The sequence below is a fragment of the Lissotriton vulgaris genome, chromosome 5, assembly GCF_964263255.1.
Source record: "Lissotriton vulgaris chromosome 5, aLisVul1.2, whole genome shotgun sequence".
Classification (NCBI taxonomy): Eukaryota; Metazoa; Chordata; class Amphibia; order Caudata; family Salamandridae; genus Lissotriton; species Lissotriton vulgaris.
Genome location: NC_141693.1, coordinates 893,203,951 through 893,219,290, shown reverse-complemented (window position 1 = coordinate 893,219,290; position 15,340 = coordinate 893,203,951). Strand labels below are relative to the sequence as shown.

The 15,340-nt window shown below is 42.2% G+C and overlaps 1 protein-coding gene across 2 annotated transcripts in view; it reads left to right on the top strand.

The window, feature by feature from the left end:
- The window catches only part of CEP55 (centrosomal protein 55), a 236,993-nt gene that overhangs the window by 95,780 nt on the left and 125,873 nt on the right, over window positions 1-15,340 (top strand). For both annotated transcript variants that reach the window (XM_086922486.1, XM_086922485.1), the window contains exon 4: window positions 1,039-1,104. In XM_086922486.1, coding sequence (XP_086778612.1) covers window positions 1,039-1,104 — 66 coding nt within the window. The remainder of the gene's footprint in view (window positions 1-1,038; window positions 1,105-15,340) is intronic.

The following is a 15,340-nucleotide window of genomic DNA, read 5'->3' as shown; positions in this document are numbered from 1 at the left end:
GGTTCCTTGTAATATAGCGCCAAAACAGCTAAAATGAATGCAAAGCCATTTTCAGTCGAAATAAGGTCAGAATGTACAACTTTTCAAATAGTCTGCTAATACACAACCAATACCTTAATGAGTATCTCTACAGTTTCCAAGCGGAATCTATGGGGAATTTTGGCATGGGCTGTCAATGACTAATGGTGAATAGAGCACTGCCAAAACGGGGGTCCACACAGTCGAGCTGGTTTCAACAACGATAGCTGTGGCTCACCTTTGATAGTTTACCCTTAGGTGCAAGACAGCCCTCAAAGAAATAAGTGAGTTGTGCAGAACAAGTCAACTAAAGGGCGATACATTTGGGGACATTAAAAACAAATAGTCCCAAAACAAGTTTAATTACAAAATTCAAATGTAATAAAGTAAGAAGCACAAGCGGATGGGAGGTCCGGAAGAAGCAACAGATGAGCTGAAAAGGAGATGGGGAGCAACGCAGGGCAAATGGGGTTCAGGTTGGGATGGGAGAAGCAACAGATGGGCTGGGTTGGGTAATAAAACAGGATAGGGATGTCAGTGGGGAAGCAGCACATGAGGGAGAGAGCAAAAATAAAAACGTACTCGAAGTGCTAAACAAAAAAAAGTAGTTACCTGAATGGAAGGATGCAAGGATAGAATTCACAGAATCAAAAGAATGATAAAAAAAAACTATACTTAAGGGCAAACATAAGAGGAAGGAAAGGCATTGACCAAAAAGCCAATCATTGGTAATCAATGCACTGACCCAAAGGCAATTGCAAGTATTGATATTTATCACAAAAGGTCTTCTGCAACAGACAAGCCTACAGTATAGCTGGTAAGACCTAAAATTGGAGCACGAATTTGTGAGCTTTAATGCCATAAGCTAGGAAAAGATGAGCAAGCCAGAATTGAGTGATTATGATGTGCAATTTGTATTAGATTCATGCAATTATCATAACTTTGTCTATTGATCATCCCCATAGTTGCATGATTTGCTAGTTTAAACACAGTTACTAAGTCTTTTATTTTTATTTTTAGGAAAGCAGTGCAGGCCAAAGTGGGGCGGCAGTGGAACAAAATGTAATCGAAAGCCAGCTAAAAGATGTAAGTATTAAAATGGCTAACGTGTAGAAGATGACCATGTTGTTGAAGTAATTGAGTCCTCCCTTTTCTGCTTCAATGTGTTTTAAATGTGCTAATTCAAGTCAGTCATTTCCTTGTTTGAAGTAGAACACTGTGGTAACATTGGTTTATGGAAACAACGCCCTTCTCTCTATTTCATTAATAATTTTGTTGAACACCATATTTATTGTTCTTACTAAAAAAAAAAAAATAGATGCTTAATATAATGCATTCCCCAAAACGTTTCACATTCCAGATTGTATTTTCCTATATGGATTTGTACTTCTAAATTAAAAGTACTACACACAACCTGATGTAATGCAATTACCTTCACAATAACAGTTGCTTCATACATATAGTGTATATCATGGTATTGCATTTCAGCACATTTTAAATATCACTATAACCTATGCAGTGGTACTCCCAGTACCAACCATGAGTGAATGGATGGCATTTTGACTCTATGCCTAATGATTACAGTCTGCATCAACATCAGTCGTTCATCTCGCCAAGCTATCAATTAGGCTTCTAATTGTGGCTATCGGCTGCTTCCCAATCCTTTGGGGGGTTGTGCTAAATTAGTGAGGGAAGTGCTACATAAGAATAGGAGTTTTATATAGTTTGGGGCAGGACAGTGAAATTATCGCAAGAGAGAATGTGAAGCAGTGACATGGTGTTTTCCAACAACAGAAATCGTGTCCTGTATGAACCGATTTGTTCCTCAGATGTTCCTACCCCCTTTAAATATCATGGTATTGTCCTCAAATATCTTTGATGATGCTTTGCCCGAAGAGCAGGCCTGCTTTACATGCGGATGAGGTTGGTAGAGACTTGCACTGTTTGGTCATTAGGCTATCTATGGCTTCTTCAGGTTGTGTTTATTGAGAACATCGCGTTTGAAACCTGGTTATTCCCCTCTTATGTCCGAACAATAAAAAAAAACGAATTTCGTTTTTACTACTTTTGGTGTCGGAGCAGTGAAAAACGGTGCCCTCCAAACCTGTGTCTGCACTCTCTCTCTCTTAGCATGATCACATGGCATGTAGGTAAATTCTGTGGCCCCCCTGGCGAAGGTCGCTAGGAAATTTGGTTTCATACCAATATCCTATGCAGACGACACCCAGCTGTTGTTCCCATTCCAAAATATGACCCCTACAGTAAGGAATTCCTTCTCTGCTGGAATGAGAGCCATTGCTGGATGGATGACCTCCAATTGCCTACAGTGCAATGTGGGCAAGATGGAGGTCATGCTTTTTGGGAACGCACCACTCCTCTGGACACCTGAGTGGTGGCCTCCAGAATTGGTCACAGCTCCTTGTCCTAAGGAAAGCGTAAAAAATTTGTGCGTTAAGTTAGATCAATCCCTGGTACTAAAAGATCATGCCACACAGGTTACAGGAACCTGCATGAGAGTCATTGGCCTACTCAGAAGGGTGTTCCCATACTTAGCTGACCATCACCGGAGAACACTCGTACAAACCCTAGTCATGAGTAGGGTAGACTACTGTAACGGATTGCTCATCTCCGCTAACACAGAACAGTTGAAGAGATTGCAGGTTGTTCAGAACACTGCTGCTAGATTGATCCTCAATGCCCCTGCGAGATCTCCCTCACATCCTTTACTGAGCAAGCTACACTGGCTTCCAATTCGCCAGAGAGTGCTATTCAAGATTTGTTGTACCATCCACAAATGCTTGTACGGTACTGGCCCTAGGTACTTAAATGAAATCTTCCAACTGTATCAGCCAGGTAGATCCTTAAGATCTGAAAATCAAGCCCTGCTGCAGATCCCTAGGATCAGAAGAGAAAGACAGGGAGGCCGAGCCCTAGCTTTTAGAGGTCCTACTCTATGGAACTCATTACCCCCATTCATAAGACTGAACTCCAATCTTACCACCTTCAGAAAATATCTAAAAACGTATCTGTTTCCCACCCAGCAACCCTAGTTAAGTCACTCATTCCTCTTGCTTCCACTGATCCTCAGTACAACACAGCGCGGAGATATCTCTTCGGAGATCGAATTCCTGCGCTTTACAAGAACCCAAATAAATAAATAAATAAATAAAAATCAGGACTAAGGGTCAAAACGCAGGGCAAAAGGTCTATTTTAGGGACACATCCGAGGAGAGGCTATTCCCATACTTTATTAGTGCATGTATTTATTATATTGTGCTATTTGGTCACTATTATCTGTTTGTGATAGCCTCTAGATATGCGGCATTCCATTGGTACGCAATTTACTTGTTCAATATTTAAGATATGCCCTTGAGCACGGTGCCAAGGGCATCACCCCATCTAATTTTACCCAATCTTTCTTGGAGATGAAGCAACAGCAAAATGTCAATTATGTTTCTAAACATTTTAAAGCCCATGGCAAATCGTTTAGGAAACATTAAGGTGAGTGACTTTTTCACCTTCTGCTAGTTTAGACAAGTTGAAGAAAAAAACATCTGGCTCACCACGCCCGCCACTGGAAGTTAAACCTAAAAGAATGAATGAGGCAGAGCAAGTGTGGGTGACAGTCTTAAACCTAATGTCAGATGTGAGGTACCCACAGCTTGTCTGTAGCCTCACAGCACTAGAGTGCGCATCTGGGAATCTACCTTTATCTCAGAATTCAGAGCACGGACTACCAGCCAAAGAGAACTGAAGAGCAGGCTGAAACCGAGATCAGAAGAGCGATCCAGAGCAACTGATTCAAAGGTTTTTTGTTAAGAACCGGACAAGTAATGAAGAGAAGAACAAGGGGGGACAATTCCTTAAATCAACCAAGATGGGTCCTTAATGAGTATTGGAATGCATTGTATATCTGGAGAGTAGTCTCAGCACAGAGGCCAGACACAGAAGAGACCCTGTTAAGTGGTTGAGCAAGCAGGCTCCCCCCCCCACCCTGGAAAACTGTGTCAGTGTAACGGTCTAGACTTGCTTGTCGAGGGCAAGCAGTGGCCCAATCACTTGGAAGGTTGTGCACTGGGCAGTTCCCACTCTGTCCATGTCTTAAAATGGTTCTGACTCTTGTCTCACAAAGGTGTTCTTGCGGCACCAGAATGTTTGAGGAGGCATAGACCTCTTTGCTTTTTGTATTAGTTATCTCCTTAACTTGTTTTCTCAATACAAACACAATACGTTTGAAGCATGGCCTTAAACCATCGGGTAGGAGACCTCCTAGAAAGCGCCATTGTTTATATCCATAAAAAAGCTTTGTGTATTTTTTGTTAGGCAGACCATATCGTAAGATGTACTACTGCAATACAGCACTTTCAGTATATTAGGGTGAAAACTAAACAAAACAAATATTTCCAGCCAAACAACGCAGACTTTTTGTTAGCTTTCTTATGTTATAGTGCAGGATTATTTAATAGGTTACAATATTTTGAATCAATACTTTTTTCCTGCATTTTGGAGAAGAAACTCTGCACGTGAGATTTCATAAACAAATCGGTCCTAAATCACACGTAACGTGTAGGCGTCAGTCTTTCTAGGTTGAATAGATCGCACGAAGATATGTTGTAAACTTTTTTTGTTTTATCCAACACATTTCGTTTCCTTCAAACTTCTTCAGGGCTTTATAGACCGTGTATTCTCATTTGAACCATCAATTCATAAACCTTAGGTCCACAGGTATTTATGTCAAGTTCCTTGATCAATTTGTTATCCTCTGAGATGCTGGATGAGTCTCAACTGAATGACTGTCACTCTTTCCCTTTCTTGACAGTAACATAAACCATAACAAATTGATCATGGGCCCATTTCACAGGAGGACAGGACTGTTACCATATGCTGTAGCACACAAGTGCCTGTCCTGGATATTTGTCAGCCATCAACAGGGGCATGTGTGCACATGTTCACAATGCACGACAACATTGACAGTCAAATTCAATGGGAAGGGCATTTTGGCCATTCAGTCCTGCAGGACTTTTTGGTCTGAGCTTTTCCACAGACCCACCACCTGGGAAAGTACTTCTTTGGAGTGGCGGCCGCCACATACAAAAAGTGGTGAGGTGGGAGTAGAGGGCACAGGGGCGCAAAGTAGGCAAGTGTGTTTGCCGTCCTGTAGCGGGCAGCCAAACACACATGCGCAATTAAAGAGTGCCCTCCACTCCCCCCCCCCCCCCCCCTTTTTTCTGGGCCTCCCTACACAACCTGCTAAAAAATTCAACAATATTTCATTATTTTATTTTTCAACTGCTGGCCCTGAGTCAGTGAGGCGACTCTCTTCCGCCATTGCCTCCCCTGCTGCTGTGGTATCTATACTGAATGTGAAGAGGGCATTCTTGGACTCTTGTTTAGATAAAAAAAAGTCTCCAATTAGAGATCTGAACAATGGCACAAATAATTTGTTTTGTGGCCCTGCGTTCGTGGCACGGATGATGTCCAGATAAAAACTGACATCAGAGCGCTGGGGTGCTGACTATATGCGGCTCCAGTCATCACTTTTTGGTGGAGCCGAGTTGAACCGGAGCAGAAAGATACCATATATTGGTGTGCAGGGGCTACACGGAAAAATCGTTTAGATCCAGGCTGGTGCCAGGGAATTCACTAAAGGGGAGGGATCTATGGTTGGAAAGACTATCAACCAGATAGTGTGGTACCAAAGGTAAGTAAGTTATTCCTAGAGGCTGCCTCAAATTTACTTTGTGTAGGATCCTTTTTTGAATGTCCCCCTCAGCCATTGAGGAATTAACAACACGCCTGGTAACCACAGAATCTATCTACATGTAACAAGTGAGGCAATTTCTGTTCCATTTTTTTCTAAAGGAAAAATCTATCTGGGTGCTTCCATTAATTTAAAATCATCTCCATAACATAGTCATCTGTGATCTTTTTAATTGTTTCAGAACAGTGTTGTTAGAAGTAACAGTATTCTCTTCAACAGGAAACTTATTTTACACTTGTGGTTCAACATTTCAGGAAGTCATTCTCTTGAAATATGCTTTCTTATCAGCTGTTTTCCACTATTTCTCTGTTAAGTGTTTTCATGATTCGAGGAAGCCAAAGTCCCTAATGCAATCCTCTTGATTTTCTCCTTATCCATGTCATCTCCCTTACTTCACTTGGGTGACTGGAATGAGATCTGTATCATGCCGGAAAGGAGTAGGGAGAAACACATCTGCTCTTGGCAGTATGTTTGGCCATAGAGCTGAGCACTGGACCTAAAGACAGCTACAGCGTTGTATCCCTATGGTCAAAGAAGAGGTTGGAAAATATCCTGTGTGCACCACTCCGTATTCACTTTCTGCCCACAAAGTGCTCCCCACACTGGGGGAAAAGTCATACAAATACAAAGACCAGTTGCACCACATGTAAATGAAAGAACAATGTTAGCACATGAATATTTCATTACTAATAACAATAACTCTCGAGTAGCCCAGTGATATTCTTCGTTTATTATTGCTTCATATAGAAATTCATAAAAAACCAGCCAACGCGTTTCGTCCAATAAACAATGGACTTCTTCAGTGCAGAAATTCACTGGCATCGAGTAATTCCAGTCGTATTGTTATAATAATGAAAACTGTATCCTACATGTGAGCCATTTCTGTTGCAGCATCTCTATTAAGTATAATAATGGTTGCACACTTTACTAACAAGGTTTTCAAGTAGCCATCCTGGTGTCTAGCTCGGATTGCCCAAATGATAAAAGCATTTAATAGGGGAATGTCCACCCTATACTTGACACTTCGATGGGTGCTGGAATATCGAGAGAACGGAGAAAGGCCTCCAAAATTCTGCGTCAGGTAGAAAAAGGAAAAGTTTGCCTTTTTCTATAGGACGCTGATCACCTTTTGCTATTGGACGCCGATAGAAAAAGGTGAACCAAGCCTTTTTCTATTGGTTGCCTGAAATGTTGAACCACAAGTGTAAAATAAGTTTCCTGTTGAAGAGAATACTGGTACTTCTAAGGACACTGTTCTGAAACAATTATGGAGAATGACCTGGGGGAACTTCTGGCTTGACTTACGTTCAAATTGATGGCAGAGTTAAATTCCTCTGTGAAGTGCTAAAGACCTCCAAGTGAAAGCATCAATGACAACACAGGATTTAATGGGCTGATGATAAACAACTGAGTTGGAAAGTGACAGTCCTTCGATACTGCTGCAATTCTGCATTGCTTTGATCGTAAAGGCTACGTGAGCTCACTAATAATATCCCTGGTTTGTTATCAGCCCATTGTCTCACGGGTTAAGATCATTTAACAAAAACATTCCAAATACTCAGTTGAAAGAACCGCAAATTTTGGTACGTTTTTGAGGAATGCTTGTCCATCTAATCTCAGAAAATAATCCTAGGAGATAACCCCCTTAAAATCCATATGCAAGGTGGTGTTTAAAATCATTCTGACTCTAGATGATGGCACATTCTTCTATCAAGTGCATCACTTTTCCAAGATTTCAACCATGGGCACCAGTCCCGTCTGCCGCATTTAGACCGGGCCAAGGAGTGGTTTGCAACAAGAAACCCACTCCTGTTTAGCCTCATAAAGTAGATGGGTATTCAGTGGGAAGTGTGTGTGGTACGAATCTCTTGCAGTGACCTCTTGTGGCCACTGTGTAGTACAGAAGCATTTGGGTGCCACCTATTGGCCCTTCTAGTGCATTTAAAATAATATCAATCATATCTGTGACTGGAGATACATGCACAGAAGACAACTCTGCAGTGAGAGAGAGCATTGTTATGAATGATTAAAAACTCGTTCTGCTTAGAACTGGTTGCAGTCCCCAACTCATCACATTTTATATAATTGGAAACTACCTTTAACAAAATGAATGCTGTTTTTAAATTAGGAGTAAGTGTATTTGTTTGCTAGAACACCACTGCTGCCTCCTCTGTGCAGAGAGGCAAAGACAACCTGTTGCCTTTCCTGACCTCCTCACAAAGCATCTTTTTGTTTCTCTGCTAACACAAGCACAGGGAATGACTCTTCAAGTTGAAATGTTTAATAGGAAGCTGAAGCCAACTGCTGCTGCAGATGGCATGTGAAGGTTCTTGTTTTATAAGGTTTTTGCCACTTGAAACTTCAATTAATTGAACTGTTGAGCAAGAAATATAAAGCTCAAAGAAATACACACCTCTGTTTAAACATTCCTTGTGGTGTTTTACTTTTGTCTCGTGACTTCCTTTAGTCTCCCTCGCCTCCTGGAGTAGAGCCAGGTCTGCATTATGGCATCTGAGCGCTTATGATGTACTGGGTGACACAGATACTTTAAATTTGGCAAACGCCTTATTTATGTATGTGATATTTGCATAGCACAAGCCTAGCCAAAAGGCAGCAGGCTGCTCACTGTACTCCGTCCAAGGTAAAGTTGATGTCAACAAGTAATTGGAGAAATAGCTGTTGTCCTGGAGCAGAAGTGTGAGGGAGTGTTCTTTAACAAGGCGCCTTCTTCAGCTCTTTCTGAAATTGTAACAGGACTTCAGCAGTTCTGATGCACTGCAATAATAACCTGGATGTATAGATAGTGAAGGCCTGTAATGATTTAGGGCTGGATTTAGAATTTGGGAGACAAGTACCCTGTCACAATCATGATGGATATACCTTGCGCCTTATTACAAGTGAATTATATCTTAATGCACTTGTAATAAGGCAGACTGGATATCAGTCAGATTTGTGCTATAGTACCTGTCCTCCAAACTCTGAATCAGGCTGATAGTATTTAATGGACATTGAAAGAAATTGGAAGAAATTGGGTTATTAGTTGAGGGGGGTGGAAGCTGCACTTGCATAATAAACACAATCCTTGCCAGGGTGAACCACAAAAGTCACTGAATAAACCTGCGCTTAACCCTTTGATAGCTTAGCACAAAGCAGTCATGCTTAAACTAGAGCTCAATTATTAAAGTATTTCTGCTCACGGAAACAGTAATAAAGTGAAAACCCAATGCAGTAAAAATCCCAAACCAATTTAGAAAAATAGAGTGCACCTTACTGGTCCATGTAATTTACTTCTAAGTCCCAGTATATGGTACTACATGTACCTAGGGCGGTTGTACGGCTTTACAACGTGTGCTTTTACACCGCGTGCCGTTACAACGCGTTTTTTCAACGCAAGTCGTTACCACGACTTGCGTTGGAGGGGGTGCGGGCGGACTTGGGAATTTTTTAATTTACTATTCCAACACCAGCCTACGTACAGTAGGGAAGGTGTTGGATAGTAAATAAAAAATTCCTTGTCCTGCAGCGCCCTCCAGCGCAAGTCGTGGTAACGACTTGTGTTGAGAAAACCGCGTTGTAACGGCACGCTGTGTAACAGCCGCGTCGTAAAGGCTGTTCCCCACCTAGGGCAGGGAAATTAAATGCTCTAGTGGGATGTAGCACTCATTGTGCCTCCCACTAAAGTAGCCCTTTAAACATGTCTCGGGCCTTTCACTGCAGCATGCAGTGCAATGTTAAACTGCCATTTTGATCTGGCAAAATAAACCTTTTCCTGAGCCTAAAGCTTCCTTTTTTATTCTTACAAGTCACCCCTAAGGTAGGCCCTAAAGGCTCATAAAGCAGGGTGCAAGGTGTTTAAAAAATAAGACGTGTTTAAAGATTGCATGTCCTTGCACTGAAAAACTCCCACTCCTACACCTGGACCTGCCACGCCTTTGTTACCCTGGACAGTTTGGAGGCAGACATATGGGAAGGGGAAGAACTGACCAGAACCAGTTTATGGGTAGCTAAAGAGAGTGACCCCTCACGCAGGCTCGCACTGGGTAGAAAAAAGCGGTACCCTCCCAATGTTTCAGTAGAACACTCCTGGACCTGTGGAAGATTCAGAAGGACTGCCCTGCTGTCTGAAGAAGGAAGATTGGACCTGCTTACCTTGAACCTAGAAGTGACTCCAAGGGTCAGTTGGCTGACTTCCTGTTTGAGCTACAGGAACACAACAAAGTTCCAGATGACTTCCCTGCAAATGACCAGGACCAACTGGACTTGCATGTGCCCTGCTACTAGCCTATGTCTGAGTGAGTTCTGGCTCCGAAGAGATGCCTGACATGGATAATTTATTTATCTAAGTGGCGTCTGCCATTCTGGTCTAGTAAATAAAAACATTTTACAAAAGCAAATGTCACCATTTCATTGTGCTGGCTCATGGTTCCTGGGACGCATGCATGTGCATATATCAATACGTGACCGCCAGCACTGGCCAAGTTATCGCCCCATTTTTTTTCTTTTTCCAATGACGGCAAAGCATTGATTTAAAAAAAAAATGTATGTCAAGCCCAGTAGATCACCCAGACAAGTCCTATTGGCACCGACAATGTTCCTTTCACAACTTATGTACACACAGGAGTTATTCCTTTTGTGCAAGCTTTCGTGGATGGTACCCGTTCTATGTTTTAAAAACCCAGCTGGCCACTGTTAAGTTGACCACCCCATTGTAGGTCCTTGCAGACACTGTCTCCGATCCTGACCTGTTCATCTACAGCTTTAAGGTTTATTAGTCTAATTATTGTAGTTATCGTTCAACAAGACTGCAGCACCCAGAATGCATTAGGCTATTACACAAAAGTCCAAGACTTGAAACTGTTTTCAAAATGACCTGGCGGGAGGTGGTAACCCTAGACAATGTCTGCCCCGTATGTGATAGGGAGTTTGGTCTTGTGGCAGTGTTGCTGCCTTCATCCTAATAGATCGGTCTGTGATCCTTTACACAGTCAGTTGTAGCAGCTTTATTTTCAGGTTCTCCTACATGGGTATCTACGGCTCCACTCAGCATGCAAAGCCTCATATTTCGCTCAGACTGTTTCTCAACTACACTACGTTTCCACCTTCCATCCTTCGACTTGTGGAGTTCTAAAGGACCCACTCCTCCTTCTTGGTTGTCTTGTGGTTTTTAATACCCATGTGTGTCACTTGGCTACATAAATCCAGATTTCCCACTGGGTAGGAAAAAGGCTGTTCGTCCGAGTAAAGTTGCTGATATATTTTGGAAGAGCACAAACTGACTATGGCTCAATTCGAGCAAATCTTGAGTGCTAACACTTCCATCTCCTTTTCATGTTTGTTTCTGTGTTTCATGGACTTCCCTCCTGTATCTGACCTCTGTGCACAGCCTAGATTTTAGTCTTGGCCAGGAACTCTTTACTGGTGCTGAGAATTTTTCTCACCTTCCTCATGGCAGTCAGAAAATCAGAGGACTATTGAACAAAGTCCATTAAAACAGTGTGGTCACCTGATTTTCTGCCAGGGATCTTCTTTGTCCTCTGCAACAAGTGCACAATGTGGCACAGAGTTGTTGTTCAGCCTTTAATGCCAACTCTGTTTTTGGTGGTATTTACCCCATCCTTCCCCTCTATCTCCTCCCAACCTCCTTCCAATGGCAAGAGAGCAATCTTTTCATAGTTTGTTTCTGCCTTTTCTCCATTACATGTAAATGAAATAAACAGGTCTGTCTTTAAGGCAATTTGTGCAACAAATGACTTCAACCTGCCTTCATGCAGAGCAGAAGAACTACAACTGCTCTGATGTTAAGGAAGTGCAACCCCCCTGGCTTTAGAATTCTAGTTGCTCCCTCAAGCTCTCTCTCTGCAACTGCATTGGTAAGTTGTTCAGTATGTTAGAACCCCTCATGCTCTGCACCACTCCTCCAAGCTTTAGCTGGAGTTTTCTGGTCGGCTGAACTCAAGCCTAAAACTAGAGTTTCATGTGAGGCACTTGTCACTGGGTGATCTGAGCATCAAATAAACGAATTTGGACCAGAGAATAGAATTGACGCGAAGGACGTTCTGGTGCAAAGCAAGTCTGTGGAAGGCAATCCTGCACCTGCTTTCATCAAGAGGGAAGGAAGAGGAATTAAAGTCCATTCAGTTCCCCTGGGTAGATATCGAAATAATCAACAATGGGAATGGACACTGGTATCTACAATAACCATTGGTTATTTTTGACAACCCTCATAGACGCTTGTTGATTCTGATGTTAATGTTGCGGTATATCTTTTCATCCGCCCCTTATCAAGCGTCAAGGCATAGTCATTGGGTTGTCAAGTAACGTGCTATATGCCTGTCTCACCAGAGGCAACCTCAAGTTAGTGTAGAAGTGTCCATAAATTCAGGGGACAAATCTCAGGAGGTGGTAGGTAGAAAAAACGTTAAAAAACAGTGACACACCTGTAGCGAAATTTATTGAGAAGAGGTGAGTACTGTTGGTTAAAAAATAGTGATATATTAAGTAATCGAGTTACTAGATTACCATATTACTCTTAAAGACAGGTCGACATGTTTCAGCTCACCTGGGCCAAAAGGTCTTTGGCGCTTTCGTCAGGACAAAACAAAAACAGGACAAAAGAGATGGGTTTTAAGGTACTCACACAACTTGTGTAGTTTTCATAGAATTGTATGAAGTTCTCATACTGAGATTCCTGTGGTATGGGAACAAAATGACAATTCAAAAAGGACGTTACATCAAACAGTGGCATATAGCGCGCTTACAAAGCAGAAGTTTAAAGCTAAGAGAGAAAAACACTAGTTTCTCAAGTAAGGTGCACCTATTGCGGGCACTAGAGGGGGACGGGGGTCTAGAAGAGTAGAACAAATAATAGGTTCAGTTCACTGGAGCCTTGGCATTTTTAAGTATTACGCAGCAAAAGGGTTGAAGTTAAAAAAGGTCACAGGTTTTTACAAGTCTATGATAGACCACTATGTAGAAAAGTAGTGCGTAAGTAGCGATTTCTCAAATACCTTCGTAAGTAGTTAATTTCTCCACATCAGGTTGCAAGAGAGTCGCTAATAACGAGGTCTTTGCTAAGAAATGGAATAAACAAAGGTGTTTAAAGGTTAGGGCCTCACAATGTCTAAGGGTACTAAAGGTTTGGAGGCGTTTGTTGACGGAGCTAGCCGCCATTCTTACCCGCGTGTTGGAGAGCATTCACTCCTAGTGCTGACTCTGCCCCTGGAAAGTAGGGAGGACCTACTATTTCCACTATATATAGCGGAAAATAGAAGAGGGGTTATCAGGGAGAATAGACCTACTTAAAGATGGTGGGTCTGCAAAGGTTGGTAGTGCATTCATTGATGTTGGAAACATATATGAAACCTGTGTTGTGGAAACGGGAAAACAGCGCTTATTATAGTCTCCTTTAAAGAGATTCGTATCGGTCGGTGTTATACACACGTTCTCTTAGATCAAGTCACTTGCGGGATACTTATTTCAGTATTCAAAAGATTTCGGAAAACAGATTAGTAGAACTGGTGCCATGGAATATTGTCATTCATCCCAGATATATGGGTTTTGAGACGATTGACCCATCGCTGTTCCTTTTCGAAAAGGATCTGTTCAGCATTTTGGTTTTTGTCGTGGAGCATCTCAAGGATTGTCCATCTGAGGTCGTCGCATGAGTGTCCAGCCTCCACAAAATGTGTGCAGAGTTTTGTGGTATTTTTCTTCAGTCTCACATTGCTTCTATGCTCACCTATACGTATTTTGACTTTTCTGCAGGTCATGCCTACGTATTTCAGTTGGCAGGGACATGTAACAAGATACACCACATGTGTTGAATTGCAATTTGTGTGTTCTCTTTGGGTCCAGATTAAGTCCTCGGTAAGCTGTAATGTTTTTGTGGTCTTGGTAAATTTGCACACACCACAGGTTCCACAGGGAAAATGCCCTGTTACGGGGGCCATGTTGACATTTCTGATGGTGGCCACGGTGGAATTTTTCTTCTTGGGGCGAGTGTGCACCAGCACGTCTCTCAGATTCTTGGTTCTCCTATTCGCGAATCTGGGTTTAGGCCAGTTGAACGCTCCTGAAGTAACTATTCTCCAGGTTTTACTTATCAGTTTTTGTACTTCGTAACTTGCTGGGCAGTAGGTTGTGACGCAGGTGACCAGATCTTTTATCGGTTCTTTTTTGTGGATCTGTAGTAGACATTCTCGTGGTTGATTCTTGGCTCTTTTGCTGCATTTTGAGATAACTCGGGCGTATAGTCTCTTGCTCGTAGTTTTTTGCTTAAGACTGTGGCTTGTTCTTTATAGTCACTTTCTTTGCTGCAATTGCGTTTATGCTGGAGAAATTGACTGTATGGAAGATTGTCCCTGAGTGGTCGAGGGTGGTAGCTCTGGTACGACAAGAGACTGTTTTTAGCTGTTGGTTTTGTGTAAGTCTTAGTCTCTAGTTTCCCGTTTTCAGAGAAGATGGTCAAATCTAGAAAGTCAATGCTCGTGTTGCTAGCGGTGAAGGTGAATTTGAGCCAGCGATCTTTGCTATTCAACCATTCCATGAATGTGGTCAGGTCTTGTTTTGTTTCCCAAATCAGCAAGATGTCGTCGATATATCGTTTCCAGTATTTGACACTGGAAACGTACGGGTTGTCGTTGTTTAAGACAAATTTCTGTTCGAATTGGCTGACGTACAGTCCTGCTACTGACGGCGCAAAAGCGCTGCCCATGGATGTCCCATGGCACTGTAGGAAGAGATGTCCATTATATTCGAAATAGTTCTCTTTTAGGGCTAACCTACAGCATTCTAGGACAAAGTGACGAGGAGTACGGTGGGACCATTCTTCTTGAAAGAGTAGGTCTTCGAGCATTTGCATGGTATCGTCTTGTGGTAAGCTCGTGTACAGTGATTCGACATCTAATGCTACTAGGATCATGGTCATGGGGTCGAATTCTTTATCTGCAATCTGTATCAGCAAGTCGCGAGTGTCTTTGAGGTATGTCGGGGTTTTTTGAACTATCGGTTTTAGATATTCATCTGCAAATTTTGAGAGAGGTTCGAGGAGCGATGCACCTGCATCAGACACACTCCGAAGCATTAACAGCTTTAACTTAGAACATCGTTCCAAGGTCTCTGATACTGACACAGAGGCTGCTTCTGAAAAGCCCATGTTGGATCCAACTGGCTCAGCTAACGTTTGACCTGTTAAAGCCAAGTTCTTGGAGAATATCTATCCTGCCTCTGTTGGTCAGACTCTTTTTTTTGCTAGCAAAGAAAATACAACATCATGGAAAACATAATTGAGGCCTTGTCTTTGAAGATAATTTCTTTTCATGTCCATTAAAAAAACTCTGACACTCCAATATTATCTCAAATATTTTCTATTTTGCTCTGCAGGTCGTAGCTAGGTAGGAAAGGTGGGTATTCGTGGCCTTGGGGGATTATTTGAGCCCTTGGAAACAGCAATCCATCAAATTCGAGTACGGCTCCTAAATGCCTCTCTTCCAGACATTCGTTAGTCAGAAATATGGAAAATTGTGGGTAAAAATATAAGATGCATAGTCTGTTGCTCAAATA